We start from the raw sequence: 23,535 nt of genomic DNA on the forward strand, positions 1-23,535 counted from the left end.
TTTAGGACAAGTCCCATTCTGCCCTATCCTCTATCAAAACTGCCCTCAGCCCACCCTAGCCTTCAAGCTTCCCACCTCCATCCAGAGGATGGATACATATACACACATTTTCACTGGTCTAAAATGTAGAAGTTTCAGCAGTTGGTATGTGCTCTTCCCAAACTTTTAAATTTATTTATGAATGATCTAAAACAGGAAGAGTCAGGCTGGACCTCTGGAATAAGAAATGGAAGGTAAAAGGATAGGAAGGACAAACTGCCTAAGCTGGCCACAGGCAGCTGGAAAAAACAGCTGGAAGAGGCAGCTGTGAGACCAGATTGGTGGCTGATGGAGCTCCAGGATGAACAGAGGTCTCCCATTTCCCCTCACCTCCCTTGGTGCCTCTTGGAAGTAGACCTCCTGTCAGTGCCCTAGCCAAACACACCCCTTTGGCAGCTGCCCCTACTATGGCTCTTTATCAGGTAGGCCCAGGAGCATCTGCTGCAACCCATTGAATATTTTTCTAAGGTGAAAAACTTAACTAAGAAGTGATTGCATAATAACAGGGGTGCAATCTATGCCATCAACTTTAGCTTCCAGTAATGATGTTCTGCTGTTTCTTTACGGGATCACAGTGTACTTAATCTATCTTTTCCTGGATTTTGTTAATAAATTTAAAGATAGCAATGCTAATGTGTCATCATAATTTCCCTAAACTTTACTAAAAAGCCTACTCCTTTTTGACAAACACAATGCAAATAACTATTATACAACCTCCTACATTTTAGACCAATGAAAATGTGGGTATATGTATCCATGTACACATGTATTATTCTGTAGGCTGATTCTGGGTGGATTGTATGTTTTTAAATATCTAATTGTATACATAGGAATTACTAGCAGAAAACCAAGGTCATCTCAAAGGTTGTCAAGGATATGCTAGTTTCTTGGAAAGATGCAACAGTAATGCAGATCTTTCCATTTAAAATTAAACTTTAACTAAAGTAAACAAAACCTCTGATCTTGTTTTAAAGGTCTGCTCGGAAATCACAGTGACTGCACGAGTGACTTCGCAACTAGATATCTTATAATCATCTGGCAAGCAAGCTATTTAGTTTTGACATCAGTATATGTGGTGCAGCACGGTAAGCTTTTGCTTCTTTTCAATTAATTCACCTGTATCCTGTGCCTAATTTGTATATTGCATTGAGAAATTTCACTATATATTTTTGGAGATATTCTAAGTGATATACTCTTGATATGTCACATGCTCTGGATAACAGATCAGAACTTCTAACTGTATACAAGTAAGGAATGAATCAAGTACCATGGGAAGAGTTTCTGGAGTGTTTTGTCTCTTTGAATTTAGCCTGGGATTAACAGCTCAAGAAAATAGAGTAATTCTCAGCATTTTTCTGCTACTAAGTAAATGGCAACATGCCTAATGCCTGTCCCCAATTTTTTACTCTGTCAAATCTGGATTATACATTTTTTTTTTTAAAAATCCCTCCCATGGATGCTTAGCCATTGAAGCTTTGTATCAGTTTTAATCTTATATCTTATATTTGTACATTTACAAATAAATGTTTTTAATAACCTAATTGAAAACATTTTTGTTTGCATGGCAAAATGAAAATAAAAAAAACAAAAAAGTATTTTGGGTTGACTGCAATATTTTTTATCCAAATGAAAAAAATAAAATTAATAAAAATAATTTTTCAGCCACAATTATTTGACAGAAATGACTCATTTGAAAATAATTTGTTTTAAATTTAAATAGTATTTTCAATGAAAAATACAATTAATCTGAAATATTTTGTCCAGTTTAAGTAAATCTTATTTCCTCAAAACTATTCTATAATATGGTCATCCAGCAAGTCCATGTTGAGTAGTCTCCAGGATTAAAAACAGCCAGCTGGGTTTTTTTGTAATAGTCCCATACAGCAATAGCCCCATACAGAAAAGTATGCAAATTTAATAAATGTAAACAGTTAATTTAAGTGTAGCGTGTGAATAGTTTCACTGAAGTATTATGGTCAAAGTGTAGCTGATACTGGTTTGTTAATGATAATGTTCTATTGTTTTTATGCTTTAATTGAACCAGACTTTGTCTATGCTTGTCATCCTTACACAAACAAAATTCCTATCAGCAACACCTCTAGATAAGGACACTAGAACCAAGTTGTTATTGATCAGGTATATTGATATTTAGTGGATATTTTCTTAATTAAAAAAAAAATGTTTGCTATTTTGGATTCAGTTCTGTTCCAATTCAAGTAAATGGCAACATCCAGATTGATTTCCATAGTGCAAGATTTGTCCTTAAATTTTGAACAAATATATCATATGCCCAGTAATGTATCTGGAATGTGTCCAAATAGTTGCATTATGTTGTGGATCAAATTGTATTATTGCATTTTTCCAAATCAAAATAATTGTTCATACATTATTAAGAAGATATGAACACAGGAGTATGTACATTATAATTTATGGTGGTCTTGTGCTATATATTAATTTTCTACAGCTGAACACTGTTAAACTATGGGAAGGACTATTTTAATTTACTCCATTCTGCTGTGCATTACAACTGAGAGCAGCCATGGATGCAACTGTGACCGTTATCCATGGAGCTCATGGTCCAGCTGTTCAAAAACTTGCAATTCTGGAACACAGAGCAGGCGTAGGTATGTGTGAAGTGTCTCGTTGCTTTTCCTTATTACTTTTTCTGTTACATATCAACTATTAGGAAAGTACTACTTCAGGGTTAGAAAATCTAAGAATACCTGAGGATTTCCAGTGCACAGTGCAAAAAGAGTTATTTCTTTTTTTGGAAGTTCTTGTTTTCATAATTTACAAGGAAAAAGAACAAATTCCCTCTAATAACATTTGGATAATTAATAAATTTGAAAAGTTGACAATCTTACCAAAAAGTGCATTAAAAGACTCAGAAATAAAAAATAAAAATAAAAAAAATTTAAAAAAGAATTAAGATGGCTCCAAGTCAGAGGTGGGCAATTATTTTAGGCGGAGGGCTGCTTACTGAGTTTTGGCAAGCCATCGAGGGCTGCATGACAGGCAGCCAGGAGCAGATAAATAATAATTTTCTAAATTTTTTAGGGTCCCTGCAGGCCAGATAGAATGGCCTGGCAGGCCGCAGCTGGCCCGCAGGCCGCATTTTGCCCACCCCTGTTTTAGATGAATCCGTAGCCTAATATTAATTTATCCTGGCAGTGATGGGCTCAGTCTATGTGCTGGTCCTGCAAGCAGTGTATATTTGAGTGATCCATCCATTCATACCAATTCAGGGGTGATGTGGTAAACTCCATAGACTAGGACCCTCTATGCTGGAGTTAGGTCAGGGCAGTACATTGCCTCTGAAAAGTATAAGGAAGGCAAACTGGACAGGTTCAGAATAAGTTCCCACTATAGCAGTGGTTTCCAACCTTTTTAAGTAGGATATTGCCTTTGGCATTAAAAGTAACCTGAGATCTACCATGCACCACCACCAGCCCCACCTCGCACCCCTGCTGCCCAGCAGGTAAATCTGTGGGGAGGGAAGGAAGGGGACAGATTGAGGCAGAGGGAGAAAAAATTATTTGGGGGCGTGCCTCCCCAGCAGGTAAGTCCCACCCGGCCAGGGACCCACTCAATTTACCCCTGCTCCTGCCTCTGCAACACTGTCCCTCATTATGGGGACCTCGGTCTAGCCCCTGCTCCTTCCCTCCCCTACAAACTGACCTGCTGGGCTGGGGTATGTGCATGCATGCGGACACTTAGCCCCCCACTCCAGCCTCGGATCAACTCCAAGAGACTCTGAGATCTACTGCAAGAGGCTCCGAGATCTACCAGTGGATCGACATCCACTGGTTGGTGACCACTGTACTATAGTGTATTCTACACCAGTGCTTTAAGGTAAATCTTTTTCAACATTAAGCAGCAAACAGCTGGGTCAGCATATCATAGAATAGGATTCTCTTCTTTCTTTACTTCCCAGAAGTTACTTCTTTTGATATAATGGGTTTGAACCACAAAATCTCAGGCTGCTGAGAGACATTCATTTAAAGGTGTGATGGGATCTGATCCCTGAACCCAACGATTGCACTTCCTGCCATGCCACACAGTTTTGGAATGGGATCAGGTCCCAATTGCTCCATGCTTGCCAGTGCAGAGGGAGCCTAAAATCATGATCTACTGATCATCATTTGGATCAGGACCCACTGGGACTTGAACCAATCCTAGTGGGTCCCCAAAGCCTGCTGACAATCAATCAGTTGTTGGCTGGATCTGGGACTGCATTGGGGCTCCAACTAGTCCCAGTATGGAACCTGTCAGCTAATGATCAGCTGATCATTAGCTAGCTCCAGGACAACACTGGGTCTCCAACCACTGATTGTTGGCCAGCGGGGACTGCACTGGTGCCAATCTGAGCCCCTGGTGTGGTCCACCTTGCCACACACTCAATTTAAGGTATGATGAAAACCAGCCAAAGAATTATTATGCATAATTTGTGGAATAATTTTGTGGCTTATTTCCTGTTTATTGCACCATTACGTGTGTGGCTGGATTACTATTTAAGATGCAGTCAACTAGTTAATCACTTCTTTAGTGTCACATCTGCCAGGTTTCTCAGATGGATGTGGCATTCAACCCAAATTTAAAGTAAGTTAACTCTAGGTCCCATCTTTGAAGCATGTGCCCATTTTTTCTCGGGCCTGTAAGTAACTTTCCCACTTTTATATTTTAGGCAACTAAATATGGATGAGTATTATAGAAAAAACTTTTGTGACCAACTATGTACAAAGGAGGAATCTCGGGCATGTAACCAGCAGGCATGTCCTATCAACTGCCAGATTGGAGACTTTGGACCTTGGTCAGAATGTGACCCATGTGTTAAAAAACAAGTAGGTAGAAAATAAATTAGATGGGTGATTGTAAGGAAATACTGAGGATGATTTATCTGTGGTTCAGATGCTGAAACATGAGCACTGAACCAAAAGGAAATTGATTTGCATCAGGAGCAATCTTTTATAAATTAGCATTAGGGAAAGAATTGGAGAATACCGACTTAGAAAAATAGATCACAACAGAATTTTTGGATACCACAAATCACGCTTACACTTTTCTTGTCTTTAGTATGAGCATATCTATGACAGCTTCCCTTGCCAAGGGGCAGTGCCACTATTAGAAATGAGTCTTCTATGGAGAAGGTCTCTTCAAGTTTACAGGTCCTTCTGGGTCCCCAAAAGTGACAGTACATCCTACATATTCCACAGTATGTTTCTTTACATTTGTAGGATGTACAAACATTTTAATGATGGGATCAGATCTCATAATGCACTGGAAAGTTAGGAAGAGACAAAATGAGTCCAAGTACTGCCATGGCTGACAGGGAAAATTAAGGTTGCTTCTCTCAACATTAATTCCAACTCTACTTCCCTGACCAGAACTTAGGTATCTTGTGAATCCCATTATGCACTTGTCTGTATCTTTAGGTATTAAAGCATCCCAAAAGTTTGGCTTGCCTTGTCAGGAAGTGCTGCTAGAGTGGAGCAGGAGTGCACAAGGAAGCATGAGGTAGCTGGCTCATTTCACGGATACCACAGCCTACATGAAATTTCCCTCCTGGGGGCAGATTATCTAGCTTTTAATATTTCCTTTGAAGCATCTGATCTTCAGATGCTTGGGACAGCATCTGGGACTTAAGTCTGATCTAGTATGAAAATTCTTATAGTCAAGGGAAGGTAAAATGTCTCCATTCTTGGATACTCATGTTTCCTGCTGCTCTTCAGCCTGCAAAATATTCCCTTCCCGTAGGATATACTGGGAAATGTAGGGAGTCAACCAGCATGGAGCTTTCATAGGAAGATGATTTAGTCCAAGTCTGGTCACCATTCCCATTTTTCTTCTCATCTGCACACTATCATACAGATAAGCAATCTGCACAGTTATTGGTTCAGGAGTCCCCACACAATAAGCACAATGCCTCTTCAGATAAAAAATGGGAACATGGATGAAATCCTGTGTCTAGCACTGGCTGTCTGGCTGTTCAGGCTGAAGCTCAACTCATTGAAATCTGTTTGCAGAAGTTGCCATCAGATTACACTTTCTGGCCTCTAGCAGCTGGCAGAAAGAAGGGCTACAAGAACTGAAAACTGAGCAGAAAAGCACTGCAACAACCCACAAACAAACTGCAGGGATGTAAGTGACCACTTGCACATAGGTGAACTGTTGACCTCCTTTGTTTGCTGTTTTTCACCATTAGAAAGCTATAGATTAAATGCTCCTCCAGTTTTACTAAGTGCACATTTTATTGTGCCTAGTAAAAAAAAAAAAATTGCTTGCACTGATAATCTCCACACTCCATCTCCATAAAAACTCCCCTCCAGCCTCATATAAATCTCTTTGTGGCTTTGGTGGAGTTTCTGTGGAAGGATGCAAGTGGATTCAGGTTCAGCCTTTGACAGCAGGAAGAATAGTGGCAAACAAGCCATGGGAGGAACATGGTAACAATCTACTTAGAAAAAGAACAGCTGAGTCATACGAAGATGTGATGTCTTTCCAAATTATTATGTTAGGAAGGAGGCTGTCATATATATGTAGTCCCTTTTATGTTGGACAGAGTGAGACTGGCACAGTCTGCCTTCATAAATCTGCATGTCGAGTTCTGAATTAGTGAGAAAGATCCAAGTAAATCCCAATTGTTTTCTGGAATCTCAACCACTTCTTAAATCTGTACTCTGTCTGGTGACCTGAAGCTTTCAAGGTGAGAATCACCCAGTACTAAAAATGAAACTAAGCATAACATTTAGCTTTTGGGAGACATACGTGACACCGTGACAGACCTGTTAAAATTATATACATGTTCTAAGAGATGAGCAGAAGAGATCCCCTACCAGCAATGCACCTTGATTTGACAATGGAAATAGATGCTGCCTTCATACTATTTCGGGTAAAAGGAAAAAAAAAAAAGACCTGTTTTCAGAATGTTTTTGGCCCAGCCTACCAAATACTGAAGGGAAGCATTGAGTAAAATATGCAAATGAACTTTTGGATCCTCAACTTATCCAGCTCAGACCACAAAATATCGTGAGGTTCTCCCCTCCCTGTACTCTGCACATTAGCTAAAAGCAAGGTGGTTTGAAATGGTTTGGCTTGAGACAACTTTCATGGCCCTTATGGAAAGTATTTGTTCCTGATTTTGAACATCTGGAAGTATATTCAATCCAATATCGGAAACTCATTTTTTTTACCTTACCTCAGATCCAGGTTATGCTTTGACTTGAATTATTGGGGATATACATCCTTATCCCTGGGTTCTGTGGGAGCATCAGACGTTTAGCTGCACTCACCTGTGTACATCTCTTCCTGTTGCTCACTAGTGCCCCCCAGAACAAGTAGCACATAAATGCCCCCATTTGTGTCTGCTTTCAGTTTCGGACAAGGTCTCTGCTACGCCCATCTCAGTTTGGGGGCCAGCCCTGTACCAAGCAGTTGGTGGATTCCCGGAGATGCTTCCCAACTAAACTTTGCAACATTGAGGAAGTTGACTGCAGAAACAAGTTCCAGTGTGAAAATGGTAATATTATTCTTAACTCCATAACTGCTAATTTACACATACACCCGAAACATTAAAAATAGTAGACCACTTACCTGAAAAATAACATTTATATACTCTGTGTGTCCTATGTATTTATGTGCGCTTTTATTGGTGGAGGAGAGAAGGGAGAGAACAGCTCACCGAGCTATTTGTGTATAAAATAGAAGCTTCTATGTTAGTGCGTCTTCCGCCTGTTTTCATTGTGGTTGCAATGAGATGCCAAAAGCCAGGGTACCTTTTGTTCCAGAATATCTGGTGTGATCTGTTTGTCTAATGAAGAACACAGTGCTCTAGTAAGAGTTTTGTGGATATAGAACACAAAGTCCTAGTAGGAGGAGTTTCTTTGCTCGAGCCTATATTTAAAGATTTAAGCTTTGTTTGAATATACTTTTGCTTCATTTTTACTAAACCTGTGCAAAGGGTTAAAGGTAGCTTATTTAGGTTGATGTTTAACTAAAATGAACTCAATTTAAAGCAAAGTAAATTCATCCACATAAGGTTTACCACAATCTTAAGTTAAACCAGTGCAACTGGGCATAAATACAAGCCACAATAATATAGAAAATGCATGAAAATGCTTGTTGCCATTTCTCTGAAACAGGTCGCTGCATTGTCAAAAGTCTAGAATGCAATGGAGAAAATGATTGCGGTGACAACTCAGATGAAAGGAACTGTAGGCGGATAAAGACTGTGTGCAACAGGAGATCCGAGAGCATCCCCAGCGCGCAGTTAATGGGCAATGGGTATGCTGCTTTTGCTTGAGCTTTTGTAGATTAGTTCTTTTTTATCTCATTAACTCTTATATAGCTGAGATAGCTACTGTAGTGATACACTAGTGATTCCAGCTGGATCAAATACATGATGGCTTTTTGTTAAAAATGTAGAGAAATTATAAGAACTTGGCTGTTAAGGCATGCCCTTGCCCCCTATATAGAATACAATAGAGAGCACCTCCAGAAGCCTTGGGCATCCACCTGTCCCTCTCAGCAGTGAGAGGTTCACACATCAGAAATTTGTCAGTTATATGATGGTTTGGCCGTGCTTTGAGATGGAAAATGTCCCCAGAATGTATTGTTCTGCTTTACCTTTATATTTTTTTGGTTAGATTCCTATCCCACCTTTAAATGTTTTAGGATTGTTTTTGTTAGCTACTCGGTATTCAGAAGTGTGAAACTCCACTCTTTTGCCATAAAGCACTTCTAAAACAAAATCAGATCAGAAGGCTATGAATGTGTCAGAGGGAACATGTACAGATTCTTTAGGTATTTTCAGCCCGAGGTGTTCTGGCAACACCATGAAGAATGTTGCAAGATCCTGGATTGACAGGGATAGGTAACCATGTGTGTTTATACATGTGCTCCGAGAGTTTGGCGGGGTATGGGGGGAGGGAGTACTTTAATTAAAGCAACTCCAAGAGCTGCTCTAATTAAAGCTCCTGGAGTGTCATGTATATTAGCAACCCCTCCGTGAAAAATGGCAGAGATGCTGATCAAACAAGCTTTAGTTAAAGCACCCCTGCTGCCTTTTTTCAGCATGGGGACACTGATACATGTGACACTGGAGTCTGCTGAAGCATGGTAATTACCACGCCCCAGTAGGTTCAGTTAATTGAGTTTGCTCCTACGCACTGTAATTACAATGCATCAGAGCAGCCTCACTGCACATCTATAGGTGCCCCGTAATAGTAAAGTTGCATTTTGAGATACATTCATGAATTAAGGGATCCTTCGAAACAAGTAACATAAAATTGGGTCAGATCCTTAGCATAGACCTGTATTCAGGGGAGGTGTGACAGGCCAATGCCACATAGTGTGCTCTAAGAGTTGCACAACTCCTGCCTCCTCTTGTCCATTGGGTGCCCTTCCCTACTGCTCACCTGTCATGCCTTGACGTTGTTCTAATCAAAAGGTTGGGAGGCTTCCCCAAGCCCCAGGGGGAGTCCAGTCCACTGCCAATCTGCCTTTATTCAATCCATTGTGGCCTTTCTGGCCCTACTGGTGCCCTAGGACACCATATGCCTTACGGGCTGTCTTTCTGGCCTCTGCCTGCCCCTATAGCCATGCCTATGTCTTGCAGATGATACACAATACCTTGTCAGAGAGGTCACCCAACTCCACTGCAACAGTTGTCCTTCTCAGGCCTTAACACTTTTGTAGTGGCTGTGGCCTTCCTGACTTTGGCCCCTTGTTTTTCCTAGCTGTAGCCCTCTTAGCCTAGTCCCTCTGCACCAGACCTTGGCTTCTGGGCTGCAGCTCTAATCTTGCCCCTTTTGAGGGGCTCTGGGCCCAGGCTCTGCTTTCACTCCTCCTGAGCTTTGGGCCCCCTCTGGCCCTAGTTTCACCCTTCTCAGATTCTGGGTCCCTTTTAGTCCCCTCTTCATTCCTATCAGGCTCCAACTCTGGTCCTCCCAGATTCAGGCCACCTCTATTGCCCCTCTTGGACTTGAGCTTTGGCCCTCTTGGCTCAAGCTGCTTATGTCTTGTGCCCTGCCCCTGGCAGGGCTCTAAACCTCAGGGTGCTCCTCAGTCACTCCCCTGTGGCCTCATCTTCATCCCTTACAGCCACATCTAGTCTGCTGGTTAAAAACTAGAAAAAAGAAGGCAAGCTACTGATTTAACAAAAACCTCCCCCACTCTGGGTAAACAAACATCTGAGTAGCTCTCCTCCCCTGGGGCTTTCACCTCTCTGCCTTTGGAGTGCTTTGGGGGCTGCTGGAGGATTCTCACGCAGGTGCTCTCTCCAGAGACCTCAGCTCCTTGCAAGGTGCCTGTCCTCCTCCCATTTTCCCCCAGGCATCTGACTTAGTAGCCCACATAGATGTTCCTCATTGGCTCTAATAGGTAACATACTCTTGCACAGCATGCAGCCCGTGCCTCTGCTAGCCTGCTGTGTTTTCCCTTTTTAGTAAAAGGAGCCTTTGGCTCCCTGTTACAGGAGGCTCTGGAGGGGGTTCAGTGGCATGGTCACACCCCCTCCCAAAGTTTAGCTCACCTGCCAGTATCTTTAGTTCCCTGCAGCCCTGATGCCTGGGTCTCCTGAAGAGTGTGACGTGGGGCTGGAGCCTTGCCTTGGCCTGGGACACCTGTGGAAACCAAGCATGAAGCAAGTGAAGAAGTGGGGGAGGGGGGAAATCTGCCTACTGCTGATACAGATCTGGGAGTTGGGGAAACCCCAGGACCGCCCCTGCTCTTCTCCAGATGAGAAACTGTTGCATGGGGTGCTGGGCTGGAGAAGCAGCAGTGGGAAGGTCCCTGCTCCCTCCTCTCCACTCCATTTTCTATGTTGTCCTAGTGACTCCAGTGGCAGGAAGCAGCTATGTGGGGTGCCAGCCAGGGATAGTGGTGGTGGTTAGGCCCTGCTTCTAGTATCTGCTCCTGGCCAGTGAGAGATACCTGGCTTGGGACTGGGCAGGGGACAGGAGTGCCTGAAAGGTGGAGAGGACCCATCTATCAGTGTTGTCCCCAGCCAAGCCTGGCACCCCACTGCTGCTAACGAAGCCCCCAACTGGTGCAGTGCAAGAGATGGTGTGGTACAATCTGTCCAACTGGGGTTGGGGGAAGTGAAAGGGTGGGCTTCATCACCTCTACCATGCTGGTAACATGTCCCACACCCTCTTTTTGGGATTCCTAGATATGCCCAAACCTGCATTATCCTCAGTGCAGTTGCATGTACTTAAATTAGCTAGAATCTCACCCTGTATATTTTTTCTGTGACTGTTTGATTTTTTTCTGGAATGTACTGTCTCTCTAGATATAACCTTTTGGCAGGAGAAAGCTGTGGAGAAGTCCTTGGTAACTCATTCTATGGGGGCAAATGTACTACAGTAAAAAGCAATGACACCAGGAAATTATTCCGCGTTCCTGCAAATATTGAGACTGTCAGCTTTCAGGTACTACATGAGTAATAAAGCCATCACACTGTGCTACTTACTTGAGACCTTCTTTCAATGGTCATAATCCATGTTATGCTCATGAGACTTTTAAACTCTGATGTGCTCTTTAGATCATGATGTAAAAAAAAAGAATTATATAATTGCCACATACATGTTTGTAAGGCCTTGTTGAACCCAACTGGAGCTCTGCAAACAGGAAAAGGACAAAGGAAGGATACCAAAGCGATCAGTTCAGTGGATGAGATCTATTTTGTCGTAAGTGCAGGGGATGGGAGGAGGGGGGAGTGATATGAAAAGAGTGATTGATCCAAAAACAGACATCCAAGGGTGCTATGAAAAAAGTTTAATTGTATTCATATTTAGAAGATTTGTAGGTTGAGTGGCCCTCTGAGATCAAATGTAGAATAGGGGAAGCAATGTGGTTTGCTCCCTTTCTCTGCAAGGCTACCTTGATGACAGGGCTTTCATATGTGCTTGACATCCACCAGTAGAAGGGTAGAGCAGCCTTCAGAAGGCTAGAGATATATAACTCAGGGGTGGACAGTTATTTGGGCTGGAGGGCCACTTAAGTAGTTTTGGTGAGCTCTTGAGGGCTAGGGGGAGAGAGCTGACCTGACCTTGGCCCCCCCATCATGGCTGTTTATACCACACAGTGCAGCAGGGGGGTGGGGGGTAAGTGGGAGGTGGGAGACACCAATTTATCCTATCTGGCCCCATTCACCCTACACCCACCACCAGGGGTGCCAGATGGAGTAGGTGGTCAGGATCTCCATGGAGAACAGACACCCCTGCCTGCTTCATCTGGAGCACCCTTGGCAGCAGGTGGAAGCAGATAGATTTCATAGATTTCATAGACATTAGGGCTGGAAGGGACCTCGGAAGATCATCGAGTCCAGCCCCCCGCCCAAAGGGCAGGACGTCAGCTGGGGTCATAGGATCCCAGCAAGATAAGCATCCAGTTTCATCTTGAAGGTGTTCAATGAAGGCGCTTGAACAACCTCCGGTGGCAGGCTGTTCCAGACCTTGGGGGCTCGGACAGTAAAGAAATTCTTCCTTATGTCCAGCCTGAAATGATCTTGTAGTAGTTTGTGACCATTCGTCCTCGTCATCCCTTGGGGCGCTCTGGTGAACAAACGTTCCCCTAGATACTGGTGGTCACCCCTGATAAACTTGTAGGTGGCCATCAGATCACCCCTGAGCCTGCGCTTTTCCAGGCTAAAGAGCCCCAGGGCTCTCAGCCTGTCATCGTAGGGTCTGCTTCCCTGACCTCTGATCATGCGCGTGGCTCTTCTCTGGACTCTCTCAAGCTTCTCCACATCCTTTTTGAATTGTGGAGCCCAAAACTGGATGCAGTACTCCAGCTGCGGCCTCACTAAAGCCGAGTACAGGGGGAGAATGACGTCCCGGGATTTGCTTGAGAAGCATCTATGGATGCAAGCCAGCGTTTTGGTCGCTTTACTAGCCGCAGCATCGCATTGCAGGCTCATGTTCATCTTGTGGTCAATGATGACCCCCAAGTCTCTTTCTTCCATAGTGCTAACCAACATAGCACTGCCGAGCCTATAAGGATGCTGCGGGTTTTTTTTCCCAAGGTGGAGAACCTTGCATTTATCGGCGTTGAACACCATCAGATTCTCATCCGCCCACTTGCTGAGCCTGTCCAGGTCAGCCTGGATCATCCGCCTGTCTTCTGGTGTGGATGCTTTGCCCCAAAGTTTGGTGTCATCAGCAAACTTGGCCAGTCCGCTTCTGACTCCAGTGTCCACATCATTAATGAAGATGTTGAACAGTATGGGTCCAAGGACAGAGCCTTGGGGGACCCCACTGGTCACAGGACACCATGATGAGTGACTTCCATCAATTACTACCCTCTGGGTCCGACCCCGGAGCCAATTTTCCAGCCAGCGGATCGTGGGGGACCCAAGGCAACAATTGGCCAGTTTCTCCAAGAGACGATCATGGGACACCAGATCGAAGGCTTTTTTGAAGTCAAGATATATGACATCAATCTCTTCTCCCTTGTCCAGGTGATAGGTCACCTGGTTGTAGAAGGAAATGAGATTGGTCAAGCAAGACCTACCCGCAACAAACCCATGCTGGCTATCCCTTAAGATGTTGGCGTCGGCCAGTCCATTAAGGATGGCCTCCTTAATAAACTTTTCTAAGATCTTCCCCGGGATAGAAGTCAGGCTGATGGGCCTATAGTTAGCCGGATCCACTTTCCTCCCTTTCTTGAAGATAGGCACCACGTTGGCCTTCTTCCAGTCTTTGGGCACTACACCAGAGCGCCAAGAGTTTTCAAAGATCTGCGCTAGAGGCTGGGCTATGATGCTCACCAGCTCCTTGAGTACCCTGGGGTGAAGATTGTCAGGGCCGGCTGACAATCTCCAGCCCAAGATAGACTGGGATGCCTGGGCAGAAGGGCCAGGTCCAGTGGTAGCAGGAGATACACTGGCAGTGGCAGCCAGAGTGTGAGGGCAAGAGTGAGCTGCTGACATGAGGGCTGCCAGGAAGCTGAGTTTGGCCACCATGCTGCCCCTGCCCCAGTGCTACTCAGCCACCTACAGCTCCTGGCATGCATGTGAGGTAGGTGTTCATATTGAAGCTGATGAGACAGTGATATGTCCAGTAGTCATCAGTAGAACATCCATCGTTCTCTCTTCTGTGTTTTGAGGGCAAGACATTTTGCCTCAAAACAGGCTGCCACTAGATTGTGGTTGTGGTACTATTGAGGTTGCTTAGCAGCCAGCTCCTCCCAACCCTTGATGTTGGCCTCCATTTTCTTAAGGTTCAACGTGTCCTTGTAGTGTTTCCTCTGTCCATCACAAGATCTCAGGCCACTACTAAGCTGGGAGTAGAGCACTTGTTTTGGGAGTCAGGAGTCAGGCATCCACACACAGTGTCTTGTCCATCAAAGTTGGTGCTTGAGGATCACCAACTCAGTGCTGGTAACTTTGGATTCAGCAACAATGCTAGCCTTTGTGCTGTGATCTTCCCATAAGACATGGAGGATTTTCTGGAAGGGGAAACAAGCACAGGACAGATGCTTTCACAGCATTGGCTTTACCAGCAAGAATCAGCTTATCAGTCAAACTTATGGAGCTCCCTGTGGGCATTAACACACATCGTCTGACCCTTTGTCTTAAGCTGAACAACAGTCAGTATGCCATCATCATCAGCACGAATGCCCCAATGCTTAATGCTGACAATGATGTCAAAGAACAGTTCTACTCCAACCTTGACCATATTCTGACTAATTCTCACACGGAGGATAAGATGAATTTAACACCAGAGTCAGACATGATTTGGAACTCTGGAGTGGCACCACTGGGAAGGAGGGAGCAGGGAAAGCTAACTTCAACAGCATCCTTCTCCTAAGCAAATGTGTGGAGCGTGATCATGTCATCATGAACATCATCATCAGGCAGAGTAACAAATACAAGACTATCTAGAGACACCATGGCTCTAAGCACTGGCATCTCCTTGACTATTTTATGGTTAGAGCCAGTGATTGAATGGATATCCATATCACATGAGCTATGCAAGGAACTGATGACTACTGGACATATCACTTGTCAGCTTCGTTGTAAACATCTAGCTTGTTCCAAAACACCAAAAGCCTACAACAGCAATATGAAGAACCCTCAACACCAAATCTCTTCAAGAATACAAAGGTCTGCAAGGATCTCCAACAGTGTAGCCTCTACCTTCTTCCCTCAGCTGGCTTGCATCCAGTCAGATCTTGTCTTACTAAGAGCTGGAATGTTGATGTGTCTCACTAGCTCCCTGAAGATGATGGGAGTTCTTCTTTCTGGTCATTCATTGTCTTGGTTATCTATAAAGATGAAAAAATTCTATGTTGTGAAAATTATTGTTATCTTATGATGTCTTTGACTGAGAGAGACTCATTTCATTGGATGTGGGTATCCATCCAGGAGCAGATAAGATAGCCTTGCTTTAGGGCACCTTTTCTAGCTCCTTCCCCACATGGGGTGAGCAGAGGGGAGCTTGAGTAAGACTTCTCAGTCAACCCAGGTGCAAGACGACCATCAGGCTACCACCACTTGCATGCAGATTTGTGTCTAGAGATTGCCGGATTCACTAGTCCCATCTCTGTCACCACTGGTCCATCGTCACAGGGCTTTTGGAGGTTGGTGCAGGAGAGTGTATTGTTTCCTATGGTAGAAGCCTGCATGTGACTTAGTTTATTTAATGTGAGGAAGTTGCTATACGGAAACAATAACCACATAATCTTGACAAAGTGGAGATCTGGGCCCAGTAGCAAGGGATAAATTTAGGTGATTAGAAACCTCCATTTTGCTGCAGTCTTCTTCTGACTTGACAGTTGTTGAGATCCTAACATCATCATCCATCTGATCTGCAATTGAGGATTTGTGGTTGGACCATAGTTTGTCTGGAACCTCCCCTCAGGCCTGTTCACTACAGGTGACCCTGCCAGTGTGAGACTCTGAGCAACATAGCTCTAAGGATCACTGGGATACACAAGTGTCTCCGCCACTACAAGGTCTCGGTACACAGAAAGGCACACATCCAAAAGTTCAGTAACATGTATAAGCATATGCAATCTTCTTTTTGTGAATTGTTGATTGAAATACATTGGAGAGACTGAAAGCAGCCTTGCTCTTAGTAATTCATTTTCCCCTTATGTTCCCAACTGAAATCCAAACCTGTGGTCATGGGCAAAACTGGATGCAGACAAAAAAGAAAAGAAAAGCGAAGAAAACAACCACAATAAAAATGATCTGAACATTTTCAAATGTCCAAGGAAGTTTTGTTTTGCCTATGCTTGACTTTTATGTGAAAAAGTGGGCTACTTTATGCAACCAGGTTGTCTTATGCTTGGTATGCACAAGGGAACACACAACTGCAAAAAGTTTGGGCATCCTTGAATACCAGTGATTTTGAAAAGCTGGCTGGAAATTGTAGTTGTAGTTCAGCCTTTTTAAGTCTTTTCAAAGTGAATAATGCCCTTATCTTCAACAGCAGCATTACTCAACCTGTGGGTCATGACCCAAAAGTGGGTTGCAAGAATATATGAAAGGGTTGCAAACAAATTTTAAAAATGGATAAACAAACTTTAAAAATGGATTCTCCTTTACAGGAGAAAACCGTGGGAAACAGTGACTTTTGCCTCCCAGGCTGGCAAAGTTCCAGCCTGCAAGGGGTTGCTTGAGGCTCCCCCATGTCCCACACACACCCATGCCCTACCCCACACTCTGGGGGGGAGGGGCATGAGGGAGGGGGCAGTGGGTCAGGAGTGAGGTGCACTGGGTTAGGACTGGCCTTTGGTGTTTACAAATGGGTCCTGGTACAAAAAAGGTTGAGAGCCACTGTTCTACAGGACCCTTTTTCACATTCACTGACACTGATATATGCATGCAAATAATACATTTTTTCATAGGTGTCTTAAACACCATTCTTTAAAATGTGTCCTTTGAGAAGCAAATAATCAATTCACCATTTCTTAAATATGCATGCGCATTGTTTCTGGAAAATTTCAGATTGTTGTTGCTTAGTAGTTAGCTGTAACAGCATCCTCTTTGAGTAATTTGTTTTTCTTTTCTGTAATTTTAGGTGGAAAATGAAGAAGATGATGTAAAATCAGATTTCTACAATGATTTAATTCCTCTGAACTCTGAGTCTGCTTCAAGTAGTTCATCCTCTTCATCTGGTAGAAGCTCTTCTGGGATCCCATTTCTTTTCTCAAAAAAGAAAAAAGTAAAAGTCACATCATCTTCCTCCTTCAGAGAAGCTATTGAAGCATCCTATAAAAAGGTAGAATAAACTAGCCTCCTAATTTTGTCCTTTCCTTTTATCTCCATCTGCTTAGTTCAGAGAATGGTGGATATGTAAGAGGTCACATTTAATCATCAAGGTAGCACAAAAGCCCTTTTAATGACAAATTACTGGGCTTGTGATAAAGGCAGTCAGTACACAAGGCTGATATGGCTATCAAGCCAGAATATTGCTGAATTAAAAAACAGGCAATTCTGTTTATTTGAGGTTCTTAAAGATCCTAATTTTCAAAACATACGTTATCACCATAAATGGTGATATTTATAAGAGGAGCTTTATTTTGTAGCCCCAAAATACACTGAATTTGCACACAAATACAACATTTCCCTGCTTTACTGAGTATTTTTGCCAAAAAAAGAAGCCTCAAGGTAGCTCTAATTGTACCTAAAAAAACACATAGCATAACAGTGATAGAATACTGTAAAAACATACTTGAGCTGAGAATAACCATTCAGGTAAAGCATTCCAACCTCAACCTAAACCCAGCCTTTGGTTCAGAAACTCAGACACTATGGAAGAATCATTTAAAAGGTCTATTTTTTATTCTACACTGGAAGGAATCAAAACTTGAATTTTTTTCATTAAACTATATTTTTCTTTTCTGGCTAGCTCTACTTCTAACTTTTTGGTATGAGCAATCTGACATATTTCCCCATCCTTTTATATGTCCCATAGATTTGCTCTAAGCCCTCCCCAATTAAATAATAAATAACCCTTTCATCCTCTCTACTACATATAAGGAAATCTGGGGCAATGTCTAGTTTTTGCAGGCAAAATTGGAATGTCTTGAAGGCCTTTCTGCTGTAAATTAATTAGTTAACATCTGCATAGCCCATTACATGTTTTAAACTGCTTTATTGGTGTTAAATATTTCCATTATTTCTTATCACTCGGCTCCTGTTGAGCCTATCATAATCATATACCATTTGATTATATGGTCTGTTGGAATGTGCCCAGAACAGTTGGGGTCAGCAACTGCCTGATCCAAAATTCACTAAAGTCTATAGAAAGACTCATTTGGCTCTGGATCGGGCCCCCTAGAACCCATTTGATCTGATTTTACTGGAATATCTGGCAATAGTCAACTGGATAAGATAGTGTTTGAATTCCTTAGTTCAAGAAACCATTCTTCACAAAGGTATTTGATGTGCAGCAATTTTTTTTGCTGCTTCTTCCATATGTGTCTGTTTCCAGAATGAATTAACAATATTCTAAAATGAAAAATGCCAACATTAGCATAAAAAAATAAAACATGTGGCTTATGCTGGGTTTTTTAAAAAAGAAAATACTTTGTCCCTAAAATGAAATATATATGAATATATATTTTAATGTCTTTAATTAAGAGAAAAGCTTCTTCCCTAAATGTTATTTTTTATACTTCATGAAAAGAATCTGAGCAAACTTGTAGGATCCTGCTAAGACTGTATCTGCTTCGGGTTTTACATATATAAAGAGTAAACATACCCTTGCCAAGGGACTGACTATAATATTAGTTTATGAACTGCAGACAAGAGAGACAGAAACTGTCCCTAGGAGAGTCTAAAATGTGTTTGCCCCCTTGGATACTCTATAATGGACTAAACAATTGACAACTGACTTCAGTAGACTAGAGTTCTTTGGGCTGTGTCTATACTGGCTTGCCCGGTGCTGCGTTAATAAACATGCCTCAAACAGGGCATGAGTGCAATGCTGAATGCGTGCCAAAGCCAAGTACATTATTTTTTTGGCATTTGCAGTGCACAAAGTGGGAATGAATGGACAGGACATTTTCACGGAAGAGCTCCCTAAGGTGGTCCAAAATGGCATTGATATGCCTTTAAAGACTTTGTAGTGCAATACAAAACAGAGTAGACAGACACAACTTTGAATAACTTAACACAACCTCTAATTACAGCTTGAATACCACAAAATGCTTGCACTATATTACAGTTCTTTTTATATGCATTTCATTACAAATATTACATTCACTTCAAGATTGTCAAAAGGTTTTCTAAGGCCCCTCTACAAGTGGAGGAAAAGGCACAATGGGACCTGATGCATGACCCACACAATATTGCCCCCTGCCAACATAATGGCAGGAGGCATTATTGTGGGATTCTGCATAAGATTCCATCACACACAATTGCCAGTGCAGGGAGACCCCAATCCCAGGCTCCCTCTGCACCCACAGGAAGCAAGCTCCTATGGCTGGGAGCCCCCTCCTTCACAGCAGTGAAGACGCAGTCCCTGGGGCAGCCACAGCCCCCAGATGCTGGGACCCATTGCTCCTTGTTCTGCCATCTGCCACCACTGAGAACAGTCTAGCTCCATCCCCTTTTGAACCCCACTTCAGGTAGTTGAAGGCTGCTATTAAATCCCTTCTCAGTCTTCTCTTCTCCAGACTAAACAAGCCCAGTTCTCTCAGCCTCTCCTCAGAAATCATGTGTCCCAGCCCCCCGCAAAAATTTTTGTTGCCCTCTAGTAGATGCTCTACAATTTGTCCACATGCTTTCTGTAGTGGGGGGCCCAAAACTGGGCACAGTACTCCAGGTGTGGCCTCACCAGTGCAGAATAGAGGGGAATAATCAGTTCCCTGGACCTACTGGCAACAAACCTACCAATGCAACCCAATATGCTGTTAGCCTTCTTGGCAACAAGGGCACACTGTTGGCTCATATTCCGTGTATTGTCCACTGTAACCCTCAGGTCTTTTTCTGCAGAGCTTCTGCACAGCCAGTCAGTCCCAGCCTGTACCAGTGCATGGGATTGTTCTGTCCTAAGTGCAAGACTTTGCACTTGTCCTTGTTGAACCTCATGAGATGTCTTTTGGCCCAATCCACCAATTTGTTGAAGTGACTCTGAATCCTAACCCTACCCTCCAGCAGATCTACTACTCCCCCCAGCATGGTGTCATCTGCAGACTTGCTGAGAGTGCACTCTATGCCATCTTCCAGGTCATTGATGAAGACATTGAACAAAACCAGCCCCAGAACTGACCCCTGGGCACTCCACTTGATACCGGCTGCCAACTAGATATTGAGCCATTGATTACTACCCTCTGAACCCGATGCTTCAGCCAGTTTTCTATCCACCTTACAGTCCATTTATCCAACCCATACTTTCTTAGCTTGCCTTCAAGAATGTTGTGGGAGACCATATCAAAAGCCTTGCTAAAATCAAGGTTACCACATCCACTAGTCTCCCCACATCCACAGAGCCAGTCATCTCATCATAGAAGGCAATCAGGGAGGTCAGGCATGTCTTGCCCTTGGTGAATCCATGCTGACTGTTCCTAATCACCTTCTTCTCCTCCAAGTACTTAGAAATGGATTCCTTGAGGATCTGCTCCATGGACTGAGGTGAGGCTGACTGGTCTGTGGTTCCCTGAATCCTCCTTTTTCCCTTTCTTAAATATGGACAGTATGTTTGCCCTTTTCCAATCACCTGTGACCTTTCCTGATCACCCTGAGTTTTCAAAGATGATGGCCAGTGGCCCTACAATTACATCAGCCAACTCCCTCAGCACCTCAGGTGCATCTCATCCAGCCCCATGGACTTCTATATGTCCAGCTTTTCTAAATAGTGTCTAACCTGTTCTTTCACCACTGTTGGCTGCTCCCCATCTCCCCAAACTGTGCTGCCCAGTGCAGTAGTCTGGCAGCTGACCTTGCCTGGGAAGACTGAAGCAAAATAGGCATTGAGCACTTCAGCCTTTTCTGCATCCTCTCTCACAAGCTTGCCTCCCCTATTCAGTAAGGGACCCACACTTTCCCTTGATCCTCCTCTTGCTACCAACATATTTGTAGAAACCCTTCTTGTTACCCTTTTCATCCCTTGCTAGCTGTAACTCCAACTGCACTTTGGCCTTCTTGACTTCAACCCTGAGGGAGTCAAAGTCTGCTTTTCTGAAGTCCATTCAATAAATGATGTGATAAAAAGAAAAATAAGCCACAAAGTTACTCCACAAAATGTGTGTAACCACTTTGTAAGTGCTTCCTATTATGCTTTTAATTGAATATATGGCCAGGAGTTCTTGTGGTTGGGAGCCCTGTCAGCTGGTCAGAGCTCCTACCTGGGAGGTGGGCCTGGGCCCCTCCTGAGTCTGGGAGCTCCCAGCTGATGCTGGCTTTCCGTTGTGAGAACATACACCACAGTGGCTGGGAGTCACATCAGTTGACAGGACTCCCAGCTGTAGGGATGCCCCATGCACGCCTGTGGCTTGGGAGACAGCAGCTGATGTGAAGTCCCAGCTGCGGGGTTGCTCCATGAATCCCCACAGATGCGGGACCGCAACCAAGTCAACTGACCACAACCGAGACACCATGTCAGTTGTGGTCTCACAGCCCCTGGTGCATGAAGCATGCCTGCAGCTTGGACATCACGTCAGTTGTGGTGTCCCAGCTGCAGCTATGACAGTATGTCAGATGTGGTCTCTCTGCCATGGGGATCCCTGGGAAGCCCCATGGCTGTTAGCCCAGGTCAGCTGATGGGGCTTCCAGCTTCAGGGACCCATCAGTTGAGAGGGCTCCCAGCCATGGCAGCTTGCTTCTTGCCAGTGTAGGAGGATTGGACTCCTGTACTGGCAATAAGGTGTGATGGGATCAAATTCATGATCCCACAGTCATACTGCCTGCCATGCATGTATGGCATGGCAGGAGGCCCAATCCTGTGGATCACACATTAGATCCCATCGTGCCTTTACCTGCATGAGTAGAGAGGCCCTTAGTGTTTTGGAAATGAATGTTCTCCCTGAAGCTGCTCATTTAAATCTGACATGCTCAGCATAGCAGTCGTGAAGCTGACAGGAGATCAGTTTTGTTGAGTATCCTGGATTCCTTGGAGTCAGGACTTCCAGGTTTCCTGTTGCATAGCCCAATTTGTAGTATACAAATTGTGATGAACATATTCTCAGCTCTTCTACCTTTTGTCAGAAGCTTAAGTGTAACATTGCAGATTAGATTTGGGCCTCCTAAGGTGTTATAGCCAAGAGCTTAGGAGTTCTGGCATAGTTTGCTATCCCAGAGTTGAAAACTTTGAAAATAACATGTCCCTAGCCCTGGGACATTCCTTCTGGTGGCTTTCTTCTAAAGCATGGGGTCCTCACATCTAGATAGTGGAATGTGAAAATAGCTGTGTACAAATGACAGCCTAGATACTTAAGCTGTTTATGGCTGGAGTGATAAATCACTTGTTCCTATGCTGCATGACTTCTTCCCAACCTTTTCCCTGTCTTGTCTATTTATTTTGTACATTCTTAAGGGCAGAGACTGCCTCCTTCTGAACTATGTAATACCTAGCACAGCTGATATCAGATGAAATTCCTGAAAGTAGGCACTGTCATAATACAAACAAATTAAAAATGAGAAGACAATTGCCCTATTGACATATTGTACAATGAGTCATATTCTCTCAAATCTAAAAATGTGCTTGTTTTCTCAAATGGATTAATCACTTGATTTTATTCAAGATTAAATCAAGTGAAATATACCAGCCCATTTTGCAGTATACAACCAAGTATGAACATATTATTTGCTCTTCTACCTTTTACCATGAATCAAAGTGTAACAACATTCTATTTCTCTTTGTTTTTTATTTATAGAATTCTAACTTTATTAGGGTCCATAAAGTGATTGCAGTTTCAAACTTCACAATGAAGGAGTCAGATCTACAGCTCTCTGATGTCTTTCTAAAGGCACTTAACAGTCTGCCTCTAGAGTATAACTATGCTTTATATAGCAGAATCTTTGATGACTTTGGAACTCATTACTATGCTTCTGGATCGATGGGTGGCACATATGACCTTCTTTATCAATACAGCTCTGAGGAATTGAAGAACTCAGGTATGTAACCTTTGGTGAGAAAAGCCCACATGACAGGCAACAGTTTTTTCCTATAATTCTGCTAATAGTGCCTCTGAGGAATGCACTGCCCCATATTTTCTGAGTTAAGACACAATAGAATAATCCCTCATTTTTCTCAAAGTAAAAGGAATCTAACCCTGTAAACCGTGGATGTCAAAGTTGCCTCAAGCCCTGAGCTGGATCTAGACTATGAAGCTCATCCTAGGCTTGAGCCACAGGGCTACCCGCTGCAATGTGGGTCCAGAGGCAATGGCAGGGGGTCTGGCATCATTGGGCCAAGTGGCAGTAACAGGGAGCTGGCAATGGCAGGGCTGAGCAATGATGGGCCCTGACTCACTCCCCTTCCTCTGGCAGTCATGTCCAGCAGGGCTTGGGGGCCTCAAACTCTGCAATAGGCCATGCTTCCTCAC

At 43.5% G+C, this 23,535-nt stretch overlaps 1 protein-coding gene across 2 annotated transcripts in view; it reads left to right on the plus strand.

The window, feature by feature from the left end:
* Positions 1-1,019: 1,019 nt before the first annotated feature.
* C6 (complement C6) overlaps positions 1,020-23,535 on the plus strand; it is a 61,255-nt gene continuing 38,739 nt past the window's right edge. The window contains exons 1-8 of one of the 2 annotated variants that reach the window (XR_001371558.3): positions 1,020-1,124; positions 2,504-2,663; positions 4,724-4,880; positions 7,411-7,555; positions 8,178-8,319; positions 11,327-11,465; positions 17,064-17,264; positions 22,864-23,104. Coding sequence is in view for 1 of the 2 variants with exons in the window: in XM_014594010.3 (XP_014449496.1) it covers positions 2,521-2,663; positions 4,724-4,880; positions 7,411-7,555; positions 8,178-8,319; positions 11,327-11,465; positions 17,064-17,264; positions 22,864-23,104 (1,168 nt within the window). In the remaining variant the exon portion in view is untranslated. The remainder of the gene's footprint in view (positions 1,125-2,503; positions 2,664-4,723; positions 4,881-7,410; positions 7,556-8,177; positions 8,320-11,326; positions 11,466-17,063; positions 17,265-22,863; positions 23,105-23,535) is intronic. The other variant, XM_014594010.3, reaches the window with a different exon arrangement.

The sequence above is a fragment of the Alligator mississippiensis genome, chromosome 3 (assembly GCF_030867095.1).
Source record: "Alligator mississippiensis isolate rAllMis1 chromosome 3, rAllMis1, whole genome shotgun sequence".
Lineage (NCBI taxonomy): Eukaryota > Metazoa > Chordata > Crocodylia > Alligatoridae > Alligator > Alligator mississippiensis.